At 39.6% G+C, this 23481-nt stretch overlaps 3 protein-coding genes across 3 annotated transcripts; 1 reads left to right on the forward strand and 2 right to left on the reverse strand.

Moving 5' to 3' along the window:
* The first annotated feature begins 5583 nt into the window (after positions 1-5583).
* On the forward strand, positions 5584-11273 carry LOC135607920 (beta-galactosidase-like). The gene is made up of 18 exons (XM_065100150.1): positions 5584-6072; positions 6183-6278; positions 6416-6528; positions 6628-6694; positions 6808-6900; positions 7044-7190; positions 7614-7702; positions 7827-7932; positions 8029-8116; positions 8495-8613; positions 8702-8866; positions 9148-9317; positions 9419-9528; positions 9622-9731; positions 9969-10079; positions 10157-10258; positions 10378-10583; positions 10687-11273. Exons 1-18 carry the CDS (start codon positions 5860-5862, stop codon positions 10796-10798), a joined length of 2217 nt encoding a protein of 738 aa, XP_064956222.1. The 5' UTR covers positions 5584-5859; the 3' UTR covers positions 10799-11273.
* Positions 11274-14030: 2757 nt separating this feature from the next.
* On the reverse strand, positions 14031-17395 carry LOC135607925 (protein CHUP1, chloroplastic-like). The gene is made up of 4 exons (XM_065100161.1): positions 16687-17395; positions 16461-16534; positions 15647-16378; positions 14031-15324 (listed from the first exon to the last, which is right to left on the reverse strand). The coding sequence occupies exons 1-4, from the start codon at positions 16898-16900 to the stop codon at positions 14380-14382; spliced, it is 1965 nt and encodes a 654-aa protein (XP_064956233.1). The 5' UTR covers positions 16901-17395; the 3' UTR covers positions 14031-14379.
* Positions 17396-20307: 2912 nt separating this feature from the next.
* LOC135607928 (GDSL esterase/lipase APG-like) lies at positions 20308-22114 on the reverse strand. Its single transcript, XM_065100168.1, has 5 exons — positions 21735-22114; positions 21513-21643; positions 21182-21415; positions 20847-21102; positions 20308-20765 (listed from the first exon to the last, which is right to left on the reverse strand). Exons 1-5 carry the CDS (start codon positions 21991-21993, stop codon positions 20569-20571), a joined length of 1077 nt encoding a protein of 358 aa, XP_064956240.1. The 5' UTR covers positions 21994-22114; the 3' UTR covers positions 20308-20568.
* Between the last annotated feature and the right edge of the window lie 1367 nt (positions 22115-23481).

The following is a 23481-nucleotide window of genomic DNA, read 5'->3' on the forward strand; positions in this document are numbered from 1 at the left end:
CTTTATTTCTCTTGGGGTCTGTGGTATCTCCCCAAGATATGATTCCTCATGTCCTCCATCACTTGCTATTCCTTTTCATGAGACACATGTTTCATCCGTTGGCTTAAGCTTTTATTAGTAACAGTTGTATAGCACTTGGACAAATCTTTTGATGAACCAATTGTTTTATGATCATGAAATGCCACAGGGATTTGAGGAGATTTATGATGAGCTGATACAATCTTAGATGGATCATGATTCTGCACCACATGGTTCTCTTGCTCATATTGAAATTGGGGTGTTCTGGACTAAATTATATTGCTGAGTCAATACTTAAAATCTTTGTTAGATTTCCTCAGATTTTGGGTAGATTTGTTTCTGACCAAATCTTTGTGGAATTTGGCTGCTCGAGTCTTCGATGAGAAAGCAGAGGGCTTTGATTTGTTCATGCAAGCGTTGGGACCAAAGGTTATGACAGGATATCATCACCTGCTCTTTGACTACTTGCTTTGATCTAACAAATTCATTAATGGAATGGGTTCTCTATTTCCTTGATGAAGAATACTGAGCTCAATGCTCTGAAGCTTCAGTATCTGTTATTTAAGCCGAGGCTTACTGGCATATCAGTCTCTCTGTTTGAGATTATTATTGATCGATTCATGCATTATTGCTATTACCTCTCAACAATCACGAGTTTGAGATGTTCAATGCTCTTCAAACCTTACACTGAGCCGAATCATTCTCCTTTGTGATCAATACCAGACTCTGAGTTGTTGCTCAATCATATATAGTTCAACGTACAAGGGAAAGATCCTCTTGCAAGATGAGGCTGACACCTCCATGAAACTTCTGAAACAGCTGTTATGGCTCAAGAAGATGGTTGCATGTATGGCTAATTCAAACGATGAAAGGATAAGGAAAAGGGTGGCTACACCTTGCATCACTTGGCGTTCAATTTCCTCTTCTTCTTCTCCTTCTTGATAGAGCTCTTACATTATCTTATCTTTTTCCTCTGAAGAAAGAGTAGGAAGTCTCTCCCTTCATACAGACCTTATCTCAATGCCACAATGGCCAGCGAAAGGCTTCTATCATGTCTGGCTTGGGACCATAACACTAAGCTATCACTAGTTTGAAGTCACATTATCTTGTAATAGTGTACTGATGGAGAATTAGAGAGAACAGAGAGAGCAGTGAAGTTGGTGGCTGTCTGCTATCAAAGATGCACAAGAACATCATTCTTTGTGACTGTGAATTGGGAAACTGATATTGCCCTACATACATAAGAATAAAGATGCACTTGCCCTCATCAATCTGCTAATATGAAAGGATGGATCTACTCATTCAGGCCAAAGTTTTCAGCGTCAGTGCTCTGCATTAGAAGCCATCCGTGTCTTCATCAGTTATTCTTGATAGCCATGTTTGGTGGTGACTTCCTGTGTCTATCCTGATGAACATGATACTGTTTCATCGACTGCAAGGTCAGCCATGGGCCACTCAGCCATCTATGGTCATGGCCAAGCCATTCATCTTATCCTAATATGTTCCATGTTACCTTGTTGTTGTCAGGAACACAACTGATGATTTCCTGATAACCGAGCGCGCTAATTCAGTGCATGATCTTTGTGGCATGCAGTCAAGCTATTTCAGTAAGAAAAGGTCATGGCTTCTTTCACAGATCTAAAACATGTAAACTTGGATGCATATGATGTCTAAGGTCTGGTGGTTGAACCTTCCAATGGACGGCTGACTCACATTTAATGAGTAGATATAGATATCTAACAAAAGATTGCTACAATTCCTTGCTGAACTACATGTCTTTTATCCTTTATTTGGATGTTGAACTGAAGGAATGCTAGAATCATTCCTTTTAATGTAACATACAATTCAAGATGAGATCAATAGATGGAAGCAATCAGGTCAATCTTTTCGGTTTCAAGACAATATAACTGGAAGTATCAAAATCAGTTTCAGAGATTTAATGAGGTGGTAAGATACTAATAACAGTTAGTTCTTGAAAGACACAGATAACCATGAGTGTGGTGATGACTGGGACTGGAAGATATGTAGATGTACATGGATTTGCTTGCATTGCATCTGAAATATATGGTAAACAAGCATCAACAAACTGCAATGGTGTGTTCACTCATGGTTCTTCTCCTTTTCTTTCAATTTCTTTTTGGATATATAGCAAGAAGGGGTATGTTCATGAGAAAGAAGGTTAGAATGGCTTGATGGGCAAGATCTGTCAAGGTCCTGAACTTTGTGAGGTGTGGTGAGGCTAATATGCCGCACTCTGTGAGGGTCTTCAGATCTGAACAGATCAGTGGTCTACAGCTCAAGAAATATCCACAGGAGCTTTGTGCTAGTCTTGAGAAGGTGGAGGTGTAATGGTGCAAACAAGGTTGTGTTATTGCTGCTCGAACTTGCACCTTCACTTGATCGAATGAGATAGGAATTGATGACAAGATGCATTTGGTGGTTCACTTTTGACAACACATGGTTGCCTCTATCGAAAAATTAGATAGGCACACAGAAGCTCACTAAAATAACTTAGAAAAGCTTACTTTCTGAATTATGTTTATGTTGATAAGAAAAAAGCTCACTTTTTGAATTCTGTTTATGTTGATAAGAAAAGATTTCATATCTTCTTCTTCTTCTTCTTCTTCTTCTTCTTCTTCTTCTTCTTCTTATCAAAGAGAAGAAGAATCATTCCCATGAACTGTAAATGATGCTTTTGTGATCAAAACTTATATGGAGGCAATAAGCTGCTAGGAAACCAGCAGGTTCAGAATAAGAATCACCTCTTGCTTTACCACTTCTTCTTTTACCCATACTAATCAATTCTGGGTAATTTAACCTTCCTAATAACGTCAGATGCATTAGATATTCCACAGACACAAGAACATTTTCATTGAATAATTATAGTGTGCCAGGCATTTGGAGAGGTTTAGAACAATACAAGAAACATTGGGACCAGATGACAGAGGTCGGCAAAGGGAATTAATAGCTCTTTGCTGAGTTGCTATTGACCTCTTTGTTCCTTTCTCTTTTCTTCTGTTGTAGAATGATCTTCATAGATAACCTAATGTTTCATTTGTTTTCACTTTCTTAACAGATAAATTAAACTATCTTGTCAACATTTTATACTTCATTTAGCCATAGTTCTTCCTCTGAACCTAAAAGTTAGCTTTAGTGGCATAACTAATTGCATGGTAGCATCATCTGCATCTTAATATGGACCCTTAATAGTTTTCACTGTACAGAACACTGCTATAGTTCATGTGAAATTCTATCAAGTGCTTCCTAAATTAATGGGTTTTATTACTCCCCAAAAAACCTTTTATCAAATTTCCAGTAAGATAATTCATTGTGCTTTTTGCTGCCTACTGGATATATAAAAAGTGAAAGAGTATGGGGATGGAGGAAAGTCTCCTATCAGAGTACTTCAACAATAACAGGAAAGTGACACCAACAATGCCTTCCATCTAGCTTAAAACAAAGAGCAAAATGGACCACTTTTTTGTAGTCTTCTTCTCACCCTATTCTTCTCTTGTCCTTGAAATGGGATTCCCTCGATCTCTCTCTTGTATCTCAGTGTATCTATAGTATATCAATTTGCACTGACAGGCATGCCTAAGCATCCAATTATCTTGGCCACATCAACCAATGCTTTTTCCTTGAATGGTCCACAGCCCAGTGTTCAGTTTACTAAATTAACTCTTCTGAAATGAGAAAACCAATCTCAATGAAAATTGTTAGCAAATGTAAGATAGTTAATCATTCTAGTTTTGATCTTACTGCCAAAACTTTATATTACTTGGCTTTTGGAAGGCATCAGTAGGAAGACAACTAAGAATCTAGTAGTGCTTCAATTGATGGACTCAAAAGAAACAAAGGTTTAAATATTATGGTAGTTGAGGCAGCTGTCTCAAGGAAGCTCCTATTGTTGATCATGGCATAAATAAGTCTTCGATCTTCGGAAAATTAGGTAGTATGACCACATTAAGATGCATGATTTGTAGCATCACATGTGTTGATTGAGTTGTTATGGTATCCCCACAGAGGGAGGTGAGGGAGCACCACTTTTGCAAGTGTTGCTGCAGTGGGACCTGTGATTTATGCTGAGCTACCCTCCTTCCTAACAATATGGACTCAACAACTGAGGAATATGAAGGACTAGGAGCTATATAAAGATGCAACAAATATGCATGTACAATGCATGAGGAAAGGTTCCACAAGAAAGAAGAAAAGAGAAGATTATTGGGTGTTTCTGCAAGTCTATTTAGATTTTAGTATCTAGTTTTACAGCATGACAAAGTAGGTCTGATTAAAATCAAGTTTGGTCACCCAAGTAGGTAGATATCTCACAGAATTAGCTACCTTGATTTCACACCATCATTAGATGTAGAAGCTAGCATAATGGATAGTCCAAGTGTTTATTGATGAATTAAACTACAACCAATTCACCTAGCTTTTGCTGGTGTTAATATGAAAGATCACAAGGGGATGGTCTTAATAAGTTGTTGATATGATTAGCAGCTGTTGTACCCTTTTGTGTCTTAGGAGTCTAAGACAATGAGTATACTGATGAGTTTAATACCTCATTTTGTATGCATAAATAGAAAAAGACCAAAATAAGACAATCACTCCAAAGTCTGATGCCGATGCCATGTACATTGAAACAATGGACCACACAAGATTATATTAGCAGGAAACTGATACCATACAGACAGGAGACCTACAATATTTTGCAGCCTAGCAAGTTTGATTCTTGTTTGAGTTGGTGCAATGTCTTCTTCAAGACACTTGATGCCTGCTTTACATACAGGCAAAGCTAGAGTTGTGCCAAACGAGCTGTAATCCTTTTGAAGTGACTGATGACCAAAGCTTGCAGCATGAGCATCAAACCAAGATGTGTGAATCACAGGATAAGACAGCTACTTGAGTTACCCAAATAAAAATTAACAGATTAATGCTGAAGCTCTTATAAAACATACTGATAAAGAAAATATTGATCCAGAGTTCTAAAGCATCAACATAAAAAGGCTCTGTTCACTCAATCCAAGAGTGAATCAGATACAAAAACTATGGAAACTTCCTGTTTCTCCATTTATGCACCAATTCTTATGTATATAATCTCAGTGATTAGTGACAAAGGTTAATTTTCCTACTCAACAACTCATGCATTGCCTCCTCGTTCAGTGCGCAGTTTTTTCTAGTGTTTGAACTGTCTCTGTTTAATCTGTACACTAGTCAGTAACATGCAGTTATCTTCCTCCTTTTTGGATGGGATTTGGCAGCTTACAGTCTCAAGATCAGCAGAATTATATAGCAACTTCTTTCTCAATATCTTGATGCCATCTCTTGCACATTGCTAATCAAAAGTCACAAGGAAACAGAGCAAGAGAACAAGCTATTGCTTCTCTGCTCATGAGTGTCCTGTTGGCTGGTTCAGAGAGCTTCATGGGACTTCTCCATAGAGAAGAACATGAGTGGTGGAATGAAGCCTCCATGTCATTGTGGGGCTATGGGACCCACCTTTTGTCGCCAATCCTCAGCTCACTCTCACCCCTCCGGTATTAAACCTCAGTGGCATCCCCAGCTCACACTCCACGCTTCCCCAGTCTTTCTTTCCCTCTCCTTCTTTCTGTCTCTGTATTTGTGCTGCCATTAGTCTATAGTTTCATCAACTCTTCTCTAGTTAAGAAGAAGATGGAGAGCAGCATAGGGAAGAAAAGAATAGCATAAAAGATAAAGCAAAGAAAAGAAGGCGGCAAAATATTGTAGATACAAAAATATCATTTCCTAGAATTCTCCACTCATTGTCTCTTTCTATATAAAAGGAGAGTCTTTGGAAGCCAAGAATACTCATCGGCCATCATGGGCATCGAGCCTATACCGGTGGGACGCGGCCAAGGACGGTCGGCGCTGCTGCTGCTACTGGCGGTGGCGGCAGCGGCAATGTTGTCGTCGCCGTGGCTCGTCACTCCAGTCGATGCCTCAGTTTCCTACGACCGCAAGGCCCTCATAATCAACGGAAGGCGCAGAATCCTCATCTCCGGTTCCATTCACTACCCCAGGAGCACTCCGGAGGTACGGATTCCCCCCTTGTGGGAAATGTGGCTCCTTGGTTCCTTTATTTGCTGGCCTTTCACTGTTTTATTGCGCAAAGCTCTGATTTTTATCCCCCGGATCGCCTCCAGATGTGGCCAGATCTTATCCAGAAGGCCAAAGATGGCGGCTTGGACGTAATCCAGACCTATGTGTTCTGGAATGGGCACGAACCCTCCCCTGGCCAGGTTTGCAGCTTATTGAACCTTCCCCATCTCTCTCTTCTCAGTGTCTGCTGCTTTTTTCGCAGTATAAATGGAACAGCCTTAATTGTTTCCGGTAAATTTACCTTAGATTTGTATGATATTTCCTTGATTGGTGACAGTACTATTTTGGAGGGAACTACGACTTAGTTCGCTTCGTCAAGCTGGTGAAGCAGGCCGGACTCTACGTTCATCTCCGAATTGGTCCATACGTTTGTGCCGAATGGAATTTTGGGTAAGCTTCTTATCCACGGCCGTGAAAGAAGATGCGGAATCAAATGCCTTCACTTCCAATCTGACGGTTTTGTTGTTTATCTTCTCTTTGGGGAAACAGGGGATTTCCTGTCTGGCTAAAATATGTTCCTGGTATCAGCTTCCGGACTGACAATGAACCTTTCAAGGTAAAATTTTCAAAAATTAAAAATTCTTTCTTTTTCATATAGTTCTAAAGATGTATTCTTTCCACCTTTGCTTGATCTCAAAGAACTGAGTCAGTGCTTTGTTCATCTACAAGGCGGCAATGGCAAAATTCACAGAAAAGATTGTCTCCGTGATGAAGTCTGAAGGATTATTCGAATCACAGGGTGGCCCCATAATCCTCTCTCAGGTAGCATTGAACCATTTTCGATTTTGTTGCATTGGTTTGTTAGCCAATGTAACCAGACAAACAGGAGAAATCGACATAAAGTATTGTACTTCTCTTCTAATGCATTTTCCTGTTCTTCCATGTTTTGTGCCTGATTTGAGCAGATCGAAAATGAATATGGTCCACTTGAGGATTATTACGGTGGTGGTGTAGCAAAGAATTACGCAAGCTGGGCTGCTCACATGGCAGTTGGCCTCAATACCGGCGTGCCCTGGGTCATGTGCAAACAAGATGATGCTCCTGATCCAGTTGTAAGTTCTAAAGGAGACGTTGTTCATTCATTGAATTTTCATGTTTGGTGCACTGTTTATCAACTCGAATAGGTTGCAAGCAGTGAGGCCCCAATGCACATGCCTTGAGCTTTCGATTCTCATGATTTGTCACATCGAGGAGAAAACTAGATTCATATTCCTTGTTACCCTGTCACATTCAACATTACTTTCTTTGATTTTATATACCAACTGAAATTGCTTAAGCATATGTAATACCTGATTACACCAACTAAATCACTTTGTTACACCAACAGTTTTCCTATGTTCTTGTTGAGGTCCAAGCTTATGTGTTAGGGAATAATTTGTGATGCAATGAAACTAATTTAACATATAACATATATATATTTATATGTATATGTATATCTCTTCCTGTAATCTTATTCTTGGATTTTAAATTTACAGATCAATACCTGTAATGGTTTCTACTGTGATAATTTCTCACCAAACAAGCCATATAAGCCTACTTTGTGGACAGAAGCTTGGACTGCCTGGTAACTTTTCCCTTGGACAATTAGTTCAGCTCGACTCTTTGTTATATTTGAACACATATGTATTTTGCAAGAAGTCAGTCAATCTACAGCTTAGTGTATTTATTCGATCTAATTGTGAAAACAGGTACACTGCTTTCGGAGGGCCAGTTCCTGAAAGGCCTGTTGAGGACTTAGCTTTTGCAGTTGCAAGGTTTATACAGAAAGGTGGATCCTTCGTTAACTACTATATGGTGAGAAGTTGAATATTTTAATCCACATTTCTCTCAGTAATTAAATTTCTACATAGTCTCTGAATATTAGCATTTTCATGTTTCTGTTAACTCCAGTACCATGGAGGAACAAACTTTGGTAGGACTGCTGGTGGTCCATTTATTTCAACAAGCTATGACTATGATGCCCCAATTGATGAATATGGTATGTAGCTTCACTCCTGGTAGTGATATTTTTACAATATAGTTGTCTTATGACAAATATGCCTGTATATGAGCTCTTGCATTTGATGTGGAAAAAAATTTGTAGTTGACTGAATCATCTACCAACCATTTGGTGTACATTGTTAGAGCTTAACATGCTTGTGATTCAATGCAAAAAACTCTTACCAAAGGATGCTATTGTATTGTATACTTCACTTATTGGTCAAACACTTATAACGTTATGACCGTGCAATTGTATCACAAAAATATCTTCTTTCGGATCTGATCATGCGACCGAATATATGCAATAGAGCTCAGTTCGATGCCCAATTTTAATTTCCTTTGGCTAATGTTTACCAATTTTTGTACTCTTTACCAGGTCTCCTAAGGCAACCAAAATGGGGTCATCTGAGGGACATGCATAAAGCTATCAAGATGTGTGAACCAGCTCTTGTATCAGCAGATGCCACTGTGACAAAACTTGGAAATTATGAGCAGGTTCATCTCTTATGTGTTGCTGTACAACTAGCAGAAGTATTTCCAATTTTTGGACATTGGAACTAATTCTATATTCAATTACTTCCAGGCACATGTCTTCAGATTAAAGTCCGGTGCTTGTGCTGCATTCCTCTCTAACTACAACCCAAAATCATCTGCAATAGTTACTTACAATGGAAAGAAATATGATATTCCACCTTGGTCCATCAGTATCCTTCCTGACTGCAAAACTGCAGTATTCAACACTGCAAGGGTGAGAAATTTCTGATATTTATTGTTGTTCATGGTTGCCTTCACATTCTATTCTTGTTTTTGCACCACCAACTCACCTCTCTATTCTGAGTTATTTATTTCTTGGTTTGAAAGAATTTTATACTCGCTAATTCTTTCAAGGCATCCGAAAGTTTATTCTATTAGTTTTAAGTTTTGGTTGTAAGAGTCCTTGGTTTCTATTTTAATATTAGAATTAAAAAGAATACTCCCATGGTTGCAATCTCAAGAATTCTTAACACCAGTATACAAATTATGATACAGGTAGGAGCTCAGACATCACAGGTGAAAATGTCACCGGTTGGCAAGTTTTCTTGGATGTCCTTCAGTGAAGAGACCAATTCATTAGATGATAACTCATTCACGAAAAATGGGTTAGTGGAACAGATAAGCATGACATGGGACCGGACAGACTACCTGTGGTACACTACATCGTGAGTAGCTAACTCATTACATTCGTGACTTTCACTCGCTGTTAGTTATATTAAAATCACTAACCTCCAGAAGTTAATACCTCACTTTTTTCTGTTTGCAGCATTGACATTGGCCGAAATGAGAATTTTTTGAAGAATGGCCAGAACCCTGTTCTTACTGTGATGTCTGCAGGTCATGCTATGCATGTTTTCATCAATGGACAGAAGGCTGGTTAGTAGCTTTGGCTTATGGATAATTATATTTGAAAATATGCCTAATATTCGACGTGGCTCCAATAATTCACTTAAATTCCATGTTTGGCAGGAACTGTCTATGGTGGTTTAGACAGCCCGAAACTGACTTATACAGGAAATGTGAAATTATGGGCAGGAAGCAACAAAATCTCAATTTTAAGTGTAGCTGTTGGTCTACCTGTGAGTACATTTGTTTGGAAAATTTTCATGGAGTACCAGAATTTCAGATTTTCCACAAAGTTTAATTTTCAAACATATAACATAAAAAGAATATGATAACTAACCATTTCTCAAGTTCTATAGCAATATACATGATATTTTGTGGGGACATGAATGAAACCTTTTCATCTTGTCTATAGCAAATCTCATTGCAGAAAATCTGGTGATCTTATTTTGTCTCTTTCTGATTTGTTTCAGAATGTTGGTAATCATTTTGAGACATGGAATGTTGGTATTCTTGGTCCAGTGACACTGGAAGGTCTTAATGAAGGAAGGATAGATCTTACATCTCAGAAATGGACTTACCAGGTTTTTCAAATGTGCACAACTTAGTTTCTTCCTAGGACTTGCAAGTTAGCAAGTTTCATGTGTGTGTGTGTTTGCAGATTGGTCTGAGAGGTGAATCTTTGAATCTTCACACAATTAGTGGCAGTTCTTCAGTTGAGTGGGGAGGTGCATCTATAAATCAGCCCTTGACTTGGTACAAGGTTAGTGTACCGCAGACCGCAGACGAACTTGCAATGCGGAAAGATAATCTCCTAAAGTGCATTTTCCTGTCATCAGCTTCTTCATGATTAACATTGTGTTAATCTTTGTCATCTTCCAGGCTTTCTTCAATGCTCCAGCTGGGAATGAGCCATTGGCATTAGATATGAGTAGCATGGGTAAAGGTGAAGCGTGGATCAATGGACAGAGCATTGGTCGCTACTGGCCTGCCTACAAAGCATATGGTTCTTGTGGTGGTTGTGATTACCATGGCACATACAGTGAGAAGAAATGCCAAACTAAATGTGGAGAGTCTACACAAAAATGGTAAGAGATCGGCACTCTTCTCTACCTGATCAAGTATCCGGTTTATGAACATCTAAAATTATGCAAAATCAAGTAAATGACTGAATAGTGATTTCAATCTCAGGTATCATGTTCCTCGCTCCTGGCTAAAACCAACTGGAAACCTTTTGGTTGTGTTTGAAGAGTGGGGTGGTAATCCAACAGGCATCAACCTGGTAAAAAGAACAGCCATATGAACAGGCTTGTTGCTGAAGCTATCTGCAGATAATAGCTGCAGAGGGGTGATTAAGTTAAAATAAATAAGATAAGATAGTATTCTTCTATGTCATCCATAAAACAAAGTTTCATGAGTTATTGTGATTAGTGGAGATGCAGGAACTGCAGCCACTGACAAAGAAGGTATTGCCTGGTTAAGTTTCAACAAGTGTACCTATATTAGCATGTTCAACATGGCTTGTCAATAGTAATATCGGTAACATTTAGCATTATACTGCACATGAGACTCTGAATATAATGTTTGAGTCCATGTGTGGACATATAAGAATTGGTGGTAGCAAACTGTCGGTTTATATTCTGAAGGGGTCAGATTTAAATGTCTACAGAGTTGAATGGTTGGTCTTGTTATTGCAATAACCAAGCATTGCTTTTATACTACTTAAGCTTGTAAGGACTATGATTCATGATATACTACCTTTATCTTTCAATGTGCAATGAATACTGATGCCCGATGGATGTTTCCTACATGCTTGTGCTTCAAAACCATAAACTATGAAGATATTGCTTGAGATGTGCTGCCTGTTTGATATACAGGAAAGCTTGTAAGAATATTAATCCTTTGAAGAGACAATTCTGATGGCATTTACAAAGTTGATATATCAAGATATAGAATTGACCTGTTTGAAAATTATTTTGTTGTGTAGCAGTCCTATATGCATCATACAGTAGCCTTCAAAGAACTATGAGACTTGAACACCACATGGTTTTGGTGGGGTGGTTGGTCAGTAGCCTAACTATCCTCTTAAGGACTAATTAAATGAAATATTAACTATGCTCTGATACACCAAACCAAACAGTGGTTCTCTTTTGGTGGTTGAGTAGTTCAGAGATCAGCAGGCAGTTCAATGATGATAGACAAAGAACAGAAGGGCCCCATGGCTCTTTTCTACTCCTTGAAAAATGAAAATTTTCTTGAGGCAACATAATTTGTTGGAGTGGGATGGATGCATTGGATGCTCAGTAGCTTTCAAGGAATCCATGCGACTTGGTTTCTTTTCTATGTCCCTCCAAGAAGATGTTAATTGATGTCCTTGTTGTGGCTCAGAAATTCTGGTAGTGGCTGACCAGCTGGTCTCCAAGTCATTTATCTATCTACTGTCATCCTGGGAGGCAGGCAAGAAGAAGGTTTTCACCAATAAAAATTCTTTTGCATGTTTTCTTTTGCAATGTGGAGGTGAAGCTGATGTATAAAGATTTAAAAGCCCTTATTTTAGCTGCTTGGAGAATCTCTATTTTTTTGCAGAAAAAATTTGAAAATGACAAGCAATCAAGCATTGCTGACAAGGATTTGTCAACCACAAAGAAGCATTAATCATATGTCATCATAAATTCAGAACTTTGGTACTTTTATTTATTCTTTTCTGAAACAAAGATTAGAAAAACGAAAAAGTGAATTCTATGATAATAATCAGAAAATCTTTAGAAGAGATGATCTGAACATTCTGCTAATTGTCTCATTTTAAGATATCAATTTGTCCCATTTATGCTCATTTCTGATTCTATTATATCTTTAAACATATCCCGGGTGTAGTATAAATTATAATATACTGACTCTAAACTTCTAAACTCATAATCTGTAGTTGATGCTATTTTCATAAATCTATCATTACTCACTAGATGAGGGAATCTGTTCTTGTAGCTAAAAGTCAGAATGAGGGTGGAAATAGAGGTAGGCCTTTTGGTCATATGAGTAAGCCTTGTATAGTTTATGCCAAGTCTCTCTCTCTCTCTCTCTCTCTCTCTCTCTCTCTCTCTCTCTCTCTATTCCTTATTCCATATCTTGTGCTTCTCCAACTTGTGCTGTCATAGTATCATGCACAACCACTGATCTCTCATCGAGGGATACAATTGCTACACAGTTTTTCCTTATGATTGTGATATAATAGTGAATAAATAGTCATTCTGCTTCAACTTTACATAACTCCAAATCTTGTCACTGTTCCTGGTAACTAAAGTGCTTTTGGAAATTGAGATAATAGGGTTGATTCCTTGCTTAAGAGAATTACTTAGGTCAAATATCTGGCTACAACTTACACAAGGATTTAAATCCAGAATCTCTTTCTGAAATGAAGAAGGATGCTAACTACTAGGCATAGACACAGATCATATTTTACAACTAATCTTTTGTATAAGGTGAAATATAATCTTAGAGTCTGGAAATTGAAATATGGGGAAAATGAAACATGTGAAATATAATGCTCCTCAACCTCCATAACAAGTCATTGCATCAAGCACCAGAATCTAAACTATTTAAACAGAGAACCTGTAATGCATCAGTTTCTTCTTGTGCATACAGTACATCAATATCATCAGCACAAAATATACCAAAAAAAGAGAACTAGCTAAAAGCTAAAGAAAGAGAACTTGCTAAAAGAGAACCATCTCTTCCATTTACTAGATATAATATAAGTTCACTAGAAGCAGATGCTAAAGTATCATTCAGCATTTAAAAAAGGGGTGGCAGTTAAACTGCCAATTACAACTTACAACAACCTAGAACTCAATGAAAAGGTGCAGCATAGTGCCTCTTGGTTCTAAAGTGAAAAAACCAACAGTGGTGAATTGGGATATTAGCAAAGAAGCCATTCAGTGTAACGCTTAACATAATCATGATTAATATAAATAAAATGCATACTAACATATGGTACAGCCATATTACAGTACCATAGTATCCCAATTTCTTGTGTAACTTCTCTCAGAAGTTACAAGCATTATTTCCCAACTGTAAGGGTTTCAAAGTCCACAAGCAAGATGCATATAATTACATTTTCAATAACTAGAAAGCTTAGGAAATCCTAAAATATATGGCACTGGACAGAAGAACCATTCTTTAGATATTTAAAGTTTCTTCTGCAATAGATGACAGTAATAGAATAATTTGGAAGACATTCATCACTATACTATCATAAATACATAAACTATTATGTATTAATCATTAACTCTCTTGATTTGGTTTCAAACTACTTCTCTGTCCTGGATATATCCTTCATAATTCACAGGAAAACATGAGAAAAATAACTGTCTCAGCAGCCAGGCCAAGTCAAGTTGTCCAAACAATCCTCCAAACCAGTAAATCTCTGCTGCAATTGAATGATATTTGATGCATATAAATTGTATTTGTGATCAACGATTGTGGAACTGAAAGAAGAAAATGCATCTAAGAATTTTACAGAAATGATACCTAGGAGTATCTAAAGTGCCCAAAAAAAGCATTCATCTAACTGGTCTCAATATCACATACATATTCTCGAAAGTTAGTCTGATTCCGTAGAAGGACGGAACTGAATCCATCTTAGAGCCACAGATTATCAATCAACAAGCCCAAATGAGTAACAACTGCATTGGCAATAAAGGTAAAAAATGCAATTGTATGCATATAAGAGTCTCAGATTTCATTGTAGAAAGAAATCTACAAATTTGACAACATTTGTATTCATGATTTCAATATTTTACTGGCAAAACACAAGCATCTACTCTGCTGGGATCCAGATACTTCAGCTGTGTTTGGACAACTAATACTCCGTGATGAAATATACTGGCATCAATATCTAGAAGATGCTGATCTTCTATTTAATTTGGGTATCCCTCTTGAGCTTCTCAAAGCATCTGCATACTTTTTCAGCTCAACTTTCTCAGGAATGTAAGCTTTTTCTTGATCAAGAGGATTCCTTTCACAACTGATTAATGAATGTTCTAAAAAGGATATTTTCATATAATCACAAGATGTTGCACAATCCCTTCTACAAAGCAGGCCTTTTTCCTCCATTTCTTCTTCCAGATAAAGCTCCTGCAACCTTTGAATGTCTAAAGAGAGCCTAGAGTTATCTTGAGAGAAAACATCTTTATTACATTGTCCTTCAACTGTTTGTGCTTCTGTTCCTGCCAATGAATTCACTGCAGCCACTTTCTCTATCATGCATGATGATGAGCTATCATATGAATCCATTCCAATGACATCGTCAAAAGAACAGGTCGAGAAAGATGCTCTTCTTTCGGAACTTCCAGAGCTTGTAGTTTTATCTACGGCTGAAACTTTCTTGCTGTGCTTGCCTTTTCCTAACACTAGCTTCTTAAGTTTGTTAAGAAACTTTGCTTTATTTGAACTACCATGTTTTACCAAGGATGAGTTGTCAATTGATGTATCTTCAGGTTCTCCGGCAGATGCTTGTGAAGAAGAAGAATAATTTGAGTTGACTTCAAAATAATTCGAACTTTTTTCATCAGCACCCAAATTGGCATATTCCAGTATAAGTTGTTTGGCCTTCTTTTTGGATTTAACACTCAAACTCTTGCTAAGATCTCTTGCAAGTGTTTCTTCTGAAGGTAGCTGGTGATTCTTCAGCTCGTACCTTAAGCAAGCATTTACCCATCGAAGATACACTAGCTCCTCAACATCAGTGCACCAATCAATTTGGAGCTGTTCAATCTCCTCCATCAATTTTTCATTCGCCTTCCTGAAGTGGTTGGCTTCCTCCAATGCTTCTGCCTGCAGTGAATTACAATTGGTTTATGCTATCAACATGTGCTTCAAGTAAATAATTAGCAGCAGAAGCATCATAGTGCATGCCAACATGATGCTCAAACAATGGCAACAGATGAAGGGTTTGAACAGGTCAATAGGAGAAGCAACATGAGACAAATTTGGATTATATAAGAATACAAAACCATCTAGTTACAGCAGTTGACAACAGTTACTTGAATATGTTTTTACGGTATGTTAATACATGAACAATTAGCGGGTTTGATGAAGCAAAATAAGCAATGGTTTTGTAGCAGTCTACTCAAAAGGAAGAAGAACAGAGACAGACCTTTGCATCCTCACGAACTGCAGATGCAGTATTTTGTGTGGATTTCAACTTCCTCGCCAAGTCTGAATTCTCCTCTGCCAACCTTGAGTTGATTGTTCTGAGATCCATGGACTCATGTTCCAGTTCCTCCAACTTCTTCAACTTGCTTTTGACCTCTGCATCATTCTCCACATTTTTCTGCTCCCTTTGCTGTAACGAACTGATTCTCTGGTGAAGGGAGACCATTATCTCTTTTTCCTTGTCCCTATCTGATTCCAACTTCTCATCCAAAAGCTTAATATGTTCCCTTGCAGCATCAAGCTCACTAATTGCTTTCGCATAGTCCTCCAGCTGAGCTTGTAGCCTCTGGTTGTCAGCCTGCAAAGACTCAATCTTTAACATGTACAACTTAGCCTCCATCGAACTAATCTTCAATCGATTCACAAGTTCTCTCACAACAGCTTCTTGCCCTTTCAGTCCATGGTAATCCAACAACTGTTGCTCAAGACACCTCTCCCTCTCCTGTAGGGACAAAACCAACTCCTTAAGATTTGTAATCTCTTGCTCCATCATGGCCCTTTCTTGCATCACAGGTTTCTCAGGCATGGTGGTAATTGGGGTGGTTTCCAGGTCCTTCCTTGTCACATCAAATTCTTGCATTACAAGATCGTCAAATCCAGGCAAGAGAAAGCCTGCTTCTTCGCCTGTGGCAGTGATGGCGGTGCCATTGATAATGTCCATCAAATCCTCTTCCTTATAAACATAAAGGCTAAATTAAAACAAAGCAAATTAATGAACATGGCGATAAATAACATAAAGGCTTCCCAAAACTTACAGTTTTCAGGGTGCCGACTTCCTGTTGGAGGCAACCGCCGCTATCCTGCCCACCTGATTTCGACTCTGCAGCAGCTGTTTAAGAAAGGAAAAAGGATAATGGAAATTCATCATCAGATGTAGTCCAAGACAATTTTCTATCACTGGTTTTTATAGCTCACCAATTTCTCACGTCAGACTGACAAAAAATTCAAATCTCGATAAAACCGCAGATGGATGAAAAGAACCTGAGGGCGAGGGCCGACGAGAAGGCGGACGAAGGGAAGGGCGTGGGCGGGGCCGGAGCTGGGACACGACGAAGCCGGCCAAGGAGAGAGCAATGGCGATGCCGACCCTGACGAACATAGGCTTCACGTCCCTCTTTCCTCTCACCACCAACTCCATCTGCTCACCACATCTACGACCGCCATCAGCCGCCGCATTATCTGTCCCCGCGCTCATCTCTCCGCTCCAAGACGCTACCTTTGAACAGGCACCCGCTTCCGCTCCCCTCAAAACGAGAAGGAGAGAGGGAAAGGCGACTCCTCCTTTTGAGTCATCTCCTACACTTCGATCCTACACCTCAGTACTTCTTGAGATTCTCAGCCTCCGAGGCGACGTTGGCGTTTCTTTGGCTTCCGCCGAGGGCGACAGGAAGGTGGAGAACGAAGACCCGAAGTCGTAATGGACTGGCGATCGCCGGAGGGTCTGCTAAGCAGTATTGTTTGCACCCATTTAAACAACTCTTAGCGCTCACCTGCCGGTCTTTGACTAATGAGGCCCGCTTTCACGGCCACAGTCCTCTCCAATCACAAGAAAGGTGGCCGATCAGGTGAGACAATTGAGTGAAGATAGCATATCTGTACATTTTGGGGGACTATATTTTGGCCTCTCGGTGAAGAAAGGTGGGAGCTTTAGACTGACTTCTTCAGTGCTTTGCTTTGTCTTATGGCAAAGCTTGTGTTTTGTGTTAGCTCATGTTTTCTTGTGCTTGCAAAAGCTTTTGTTCCATGCCACATCATCCTATGTTGCTTCCTTTATTGCATAGGATAATGAGAAGACTCCATGCTGTCACATGTTACACGGAAGTTTTCATGATTTGAAGGGCTTTTGAGGGGAGAAAGGAAGAAGTTTTCAGCTCTTCTCCAATGTATAATTCATGTGAATCATTGAATAAATGTGTTACATGTTTAAGGCATTTTTTTAATGTGCTATTCCTCCCCACTTTCCATCAGCGACCTATCAGTATAAGTAGAAGGTTTGTCCGATGTGAGCTGGTTTGCTTGCTTGCTTGTCGAGACTTATTGATATCATGTAAAATCAGTAATGTAGACTGAGTAATGGAACTAATTAGCTAAACCTCTTTAGTGCTAGATTTTAAAAATCTGTATTGAAATCTTTCTAGTGATAAAAAATAAAATATTTAATTTTATTTATCCTAATATGATTGACTTTACTGACGGAAGATATAGGCACATGTATAAATAACAAAAAAGTAATAAACAAAATGATAATTTCAACAATGATGATGGACTAATTACATATTATCTCATATAGTTAGACCTATTTAGTATCATGATCTCTATGTTTAAAAAATATATATTAAAAATTTTATAGTTATAAAAATAAAATATTTAACCCCATTTATCATAATAGTATCAAATTTACCGACGGAAGATACATCATGTGATTCTGTCTCATTTACCTCCTCTCTCCTCATCGTTTGCGATGCAAATGCCTCACTTACCATCTCGTAGTCGATATTCAGATCGATATCGACAAGGTCGACCATCACGTCATTATCATCGACCATTATCATAACAACCACTATGGTGCCATCATTTGTCATTACTGTTGAATTACCTTTTTGTCCATTATTTTCGTATGATTCATGTGCTATCACGTACTATATCTTTTATCGGTAAAACCATCTACGTTAGAATAAATGAGATTAAATATTTCGCTTTCATACCTATAGGGATTTCAATATAATTTTTTTAAATTTAAGGATTGGTATGCTAAAGAGGTATAACTACAAGGGATAATATGTAATTAGCCCATCATCATCATTGAAATTATCTTTTTATCTATCGTTTTGGTATCATTCATGCACCCGCTATATCTTTCATCGATAAAATTAACGACGTTAGGATAAATGAGGTTAAATATTTTATTTTTATAATTATATAATTTTTAATATAATTTTTAAAATATCGAGACCGAAATACTAAAGAGATCTAATTAGATGGGATAATATATAATTAGCCATGAGTAACGAGCTAAATTTCTAATGTAAAAGCTCATGAGTCTGTTTGAGTTTCATGCAGAATGAACGAGGACTATTCTCTCGGAACCGAAGAAGAAAAATTACTAATTCATATCCTTAACACAAAGGAATGGAATGTAGTTCATTTGTGAGGATTTCATAAGTCTTCTAGTTTCTACAGTCTGTCAATTTGCTTAGGCATGACCTCTGCTTCGTGCTCAATTGGTCCATTGAATCATTGTATGTGTAATGGCACTTCACTAAGATTTGTTTTGTTCCAGAAGAACAACTAAGTAGTGCATGGTTTGAATGTTTATCCCATGGCATGATCATGAATACAAACATTTGAACCCAATTGCCCAAAGGCCTTGATCAAGAGACGTACCAGTTTTTGGCTACCCAGACATCAGAATGAAGCAGCAAAAATCCACCTTCCTCATCAGATTCTGATTTGGAGTTTGCAACAGATGACTTGAAAGACTCATCACACTGGTTTTCCTGCCAAGAACCTGATATTGAGTTGCTAGCAGAAGACAAAAAGTATTGGCGCCATGAACTTTTGCAAGAACCTGAGTCAACATAGACTGATACTTTGTGCTTTCAGTGATTTGACCAAATCACCTCTAGAATGCTCAGTGTGATCTCCTTTAGCAGCGTTTAGAAGCATCTGATGTCAACAAATCTATCTCGGTCCAACTGCTAATTCATGTACGTTCTACACTGTGCTTTCAGTGAGATATGTGGATTGATAGCGTAGCAGAATATGCAGTTCAACTTGCCATTAACGAGGCAGAGGAAATCCTCTATTGCTGCAAACGATGGTCAAGTCGAAGATGATGGAATTCTCTGTCATGGCTTCTCAGGATGTAGAAAATTTTGGACACGCCGAGTTGCATGTTATTCAGCTCTTGGAAGACATTTGTATTTCAAGATCTTAACAGGGGAAGGAATGGCTGATTTCATGACGACCGATCATGGAGCAATCACTTCCCTCATGTTGCTCCCTTTGGCGATGACACCGAATCGATGGCTAATGCAGACTAGCAACCTTCGTCGAAACATAACTGATGGCGCACACACACTCTGATACAAAACTGAAAGATCAAAGTGGAAGAAGGCATCCTCATCTTTTTAAAGATCAACTTGATGAGCAGAAGCTACATCTCATCAAGGATGCATCTCCGTTCAAGCATGTTTAAACTGAATATTACTGTAACATAAAAATGCACAATAAACTTATCAGTATCTTTTCAGATAGCCAAAATGAGAGCTCGTAAATAGTCCTTGCAAGTGGACCAGAGACGGAAAGAGATCATTTCTAGCATGGCTGGTCCCTTCACTTCTTTAATTATTCTGTACCAACTCAATCTATTGATGCACTGTACAATCTCTATTTTGATCCAGCTGTAACTCATGATTGCAGCGCATGTTGTATGCTATGCCATCTCTGCTCCTCTAAAAAGTGTATATTAATCATCACATCAAAGTCACTGCAAAAGTTGTTTCATCCCTAGAATTGATCCTGAGATAGAACACATATGAACTGGTGAATTCCTTTCGAAGTCATGGAAGAAGTTGTTTGTGGAAACAAAGAAAGTGCAAATGTTAAGAACTGGTACTGCGTCAACTCTGTTTTCTCAAATAAGAACAATAACAACAAGCTTATTCGACCTCCACTGATCTATAAGCAACATATCCCTATCGACAGTTAAGTAAACACCTTACAACTCGATCAGTAATAGTCACTATAATTGTTTTTTATTTTTCCCTCGCTAGAACAGTTTATTTTGCTCTCGAACACCGCTTACTGAGACATAACACACATGAACCGTTGGGTTTCTTGCTGCTGCTGCTGCTGCTGCCTTCACAGAATGAGGTTGATGCCCTCGACGATGAGGGAGTCTGCAAGCACTTGGTTTGCAGACTCCGATGGGTGTACGCTATCCCAGAACACATACCCGGTGGCGTTAGGGCACGTCCCGATCGAGTGCTGATTGCACAGCAACGACGTCGTCTCCACTGTCCCGGTCCCGCAGCATCCTCTCCTTGCTTCGAAGAACCCTAACAATTCCAATGACAGCAGCACTAATGCAGAGATCCGAGACATGGACGGTCATGATTCAACCAAAGAACACGACGTACCGAAGTCGGAAGGCTTGGTGACAAGGTCATCCAGGGGCTTGTAGATGTCGAAGACCGCGATCTTGAGGTTGGGCAAGTGCTTAGCTAACGAGTTCGTCGCCGCATTTAGCTTCCTGTTATAGTTCTGCGCATCGGAGTTGAGTCTCGTCACGCATCGGTTGCTGCCATGTCCAAAGAGCGTGATCGTTACAGGAAGGCAACCCAGCGGTGGCAATGATGTCACGCCGATCCTTCGAGCACCTAAGCCATACAAATTCTGCGGACAAGGAGGACGACATGAACGACGACTACAGATAGGAAGACGCATCTTTGAGGTGGCATGTTACTGATGATACCTTGACAAAGTTTGAGAAGATGTCAACGAGGAACGAGGAGAACTGGTCGGGCGATTGGGTCTTGAAGAGAAAAGGATTGATGTAGTAGTTCTGGATGAAGTCGCTGGCGCCGGTGCTCACTATGTAGAGGGCGTCGGAGATGATGGCTTTAGCCTGGCTGCTTCCAGCCACGTGAGCAAGCTTAGATTGGTACTCCTTGTAGTACTCCAGCTGCTGAGTTAGTGGAATGGCATGCTGCATGAAACATCAAGAAGATGGGCAGAGAGATCTGAAGTCATTCATTTCCATGAGCAATATCGGCACTCTCATTCGAAGGTTTTCACAGGCTTACAGATAAGTAAGAAGTTTCATCGTAGAGACCAGATCCTGCGGAAGCAAAGTTGGCTCCAATGAGCAGGTTCTTCCCGGATGCTTGTGGGCTAAGATAAGCAGGTGGGTAGGTGGTGAATCCCAGGGTGTCAGCTGCAACAAGAAGAAGAAATGGTCAGGACACAGAGTTGATGTGACGAGAAGCTCCAAGGTACGTCAATGGACACAGAACGTATGAGCGTACCAGTGAGATCTGTTGCCAGCTTCCCATTGCAGAACCTCCCGGTCGGCTCATGGTTCTTGAAGTCCCTTCCATATGGAGGGAAGTCCGCCCTGAAGACGGTTTTGAGGTAGTCATTGTTCCCCACATCAACCGTGGAGTCACCAAATGTTATTAAGGCGGGGACGAGCGCCGCCGACGATTGTGCATCGCCGCCCACGAAATGAAGGAAGAAGAGGGCCAAAGTCACCAGCTCCCCCACACTGTTAAATCTCCTTGCCATCTTGTGTTCTCTGCTTTAGTACAGGTCTAATGGAAGAACGCAACTAAATATAGACGCGGATACCGAGGGGCACAAGAGTCTTAGGCATGCAAGCAAGGAAAAGCCGGATGAGATCTCTCCATCATTCTCTGCAACCACTATGGCGACTCATAATTTCGATGAAGAGGGATGAACTGAGGCAGTTGGAGAGTTGGATGGCCATAATGAGGCATAAGGAAGCTGCCCCCTGCGCCATGTACTGCACAGGAGAAAACCAGCTTCATGAACTGTGGTACGTACCCGTTGTTTCCTTTGCGGGTGGGGGGCCAAAATCTACGTAATTAGAGCTACGTACGACGTGGTAAATGTACTTCCTGGTGATAAATTATACGCCACTTCATTAACAGTACTTGCATGCTTGCTGTGACTCCATGAATGCTTCTGGTTACTGCTTCCACGCTGTGTTGTATGTACATGCATGGTTGAATTTTGAGAATGTGGATAAGATGGAAAGCTAAGAGCGCGTGCCGGAGGCAGAAGGGAATGTGTCCTGCCAGTTCTTCAAGTTTGTCTCATTGGACACGAGTAAGTAGAAGAGGATCGAAACATCCAAAGGAGAATTGAAGGCACTTTGTCTCCTTCCCATCACGAGAGGTGGCAGATCGAAGAGGCGGTTCAGCTCTAGCGTGCTGCTGCTGCTACTACTACTACTACTACCTGTGAGGGGTCTAAAGCATGATGTTAACAGTGCAACGAGTGGCAATAGATGCGTAGGAATCCACCATACTTGGAAGAAGATATCCAAAGCATGGATCAGTAACAGGGGCCTGGCAAAGGAAACCAAAAGATAAACATGTCTCAGCTAGGCTGGAGAACTGTCTGCATCAATTCGCTGTAAGAAACTGACTGCTCATAAGAGCAGTCAAGAGTTCATCATTGGAAATAACTCACGTTGAAATATAATAGCTGAGTTCGAAGATTGTTCGACTAGTTAATTTCGAGACGCTAAAAATATGTATATGAAAATCTAGGAAGAGTTTGAATGGAAAAACTAGGAAAGCTGAAGACAACAAAACGTCGGCAGCTGGTTCCCATCACCTCAGCGAGATGCAGGAATCAGAGCCCATGTCGGAGCGGTTCTTTTCACTCTTCATCAACCTTCGAAGAAAACAAAACCTCGGCGGCAGATGGGCGCTCTGTTGTAAACATTTTGCATCGTCGAAAACGACGGCTTATTTCTCACCCACTGTGACAGCAGTAATATTGGCCAACATCAACTGACATGAGTTATTCGTGCATCCAAAAAGAACTGCTGCAGTGAACCAAGTTGCAATATGCAGAGGCTAATGACATAAGAAAGCAATTATATACTGAGCTTATTCGACAGGCTGAGAAACAAAAGAGCATAGATTCAAACAAGGAAAAAGTAACAGGAAAGCATGTTTGAGATCTTTAGTTTAGTAACTGCAAAAATTGACATTTATCTCGGCTGAGCAATGCAGCATGAAG

Source organism: Musa acuminata, chromosome BXJ1-2 (genome assembly GCF_036884655.1).
Source record: "Musa acuminata AAA Group cultivar baxijiao chromosome BXJ1-2, Cavendish_Baxijiao_AAA, whole genome shotgun sequence".
NCBI lineage: Eukaryota > Viridiplantae > Streptophyta > Magnoliopsida > Zingiberales > Musaceae > Musa > Musa acuminata.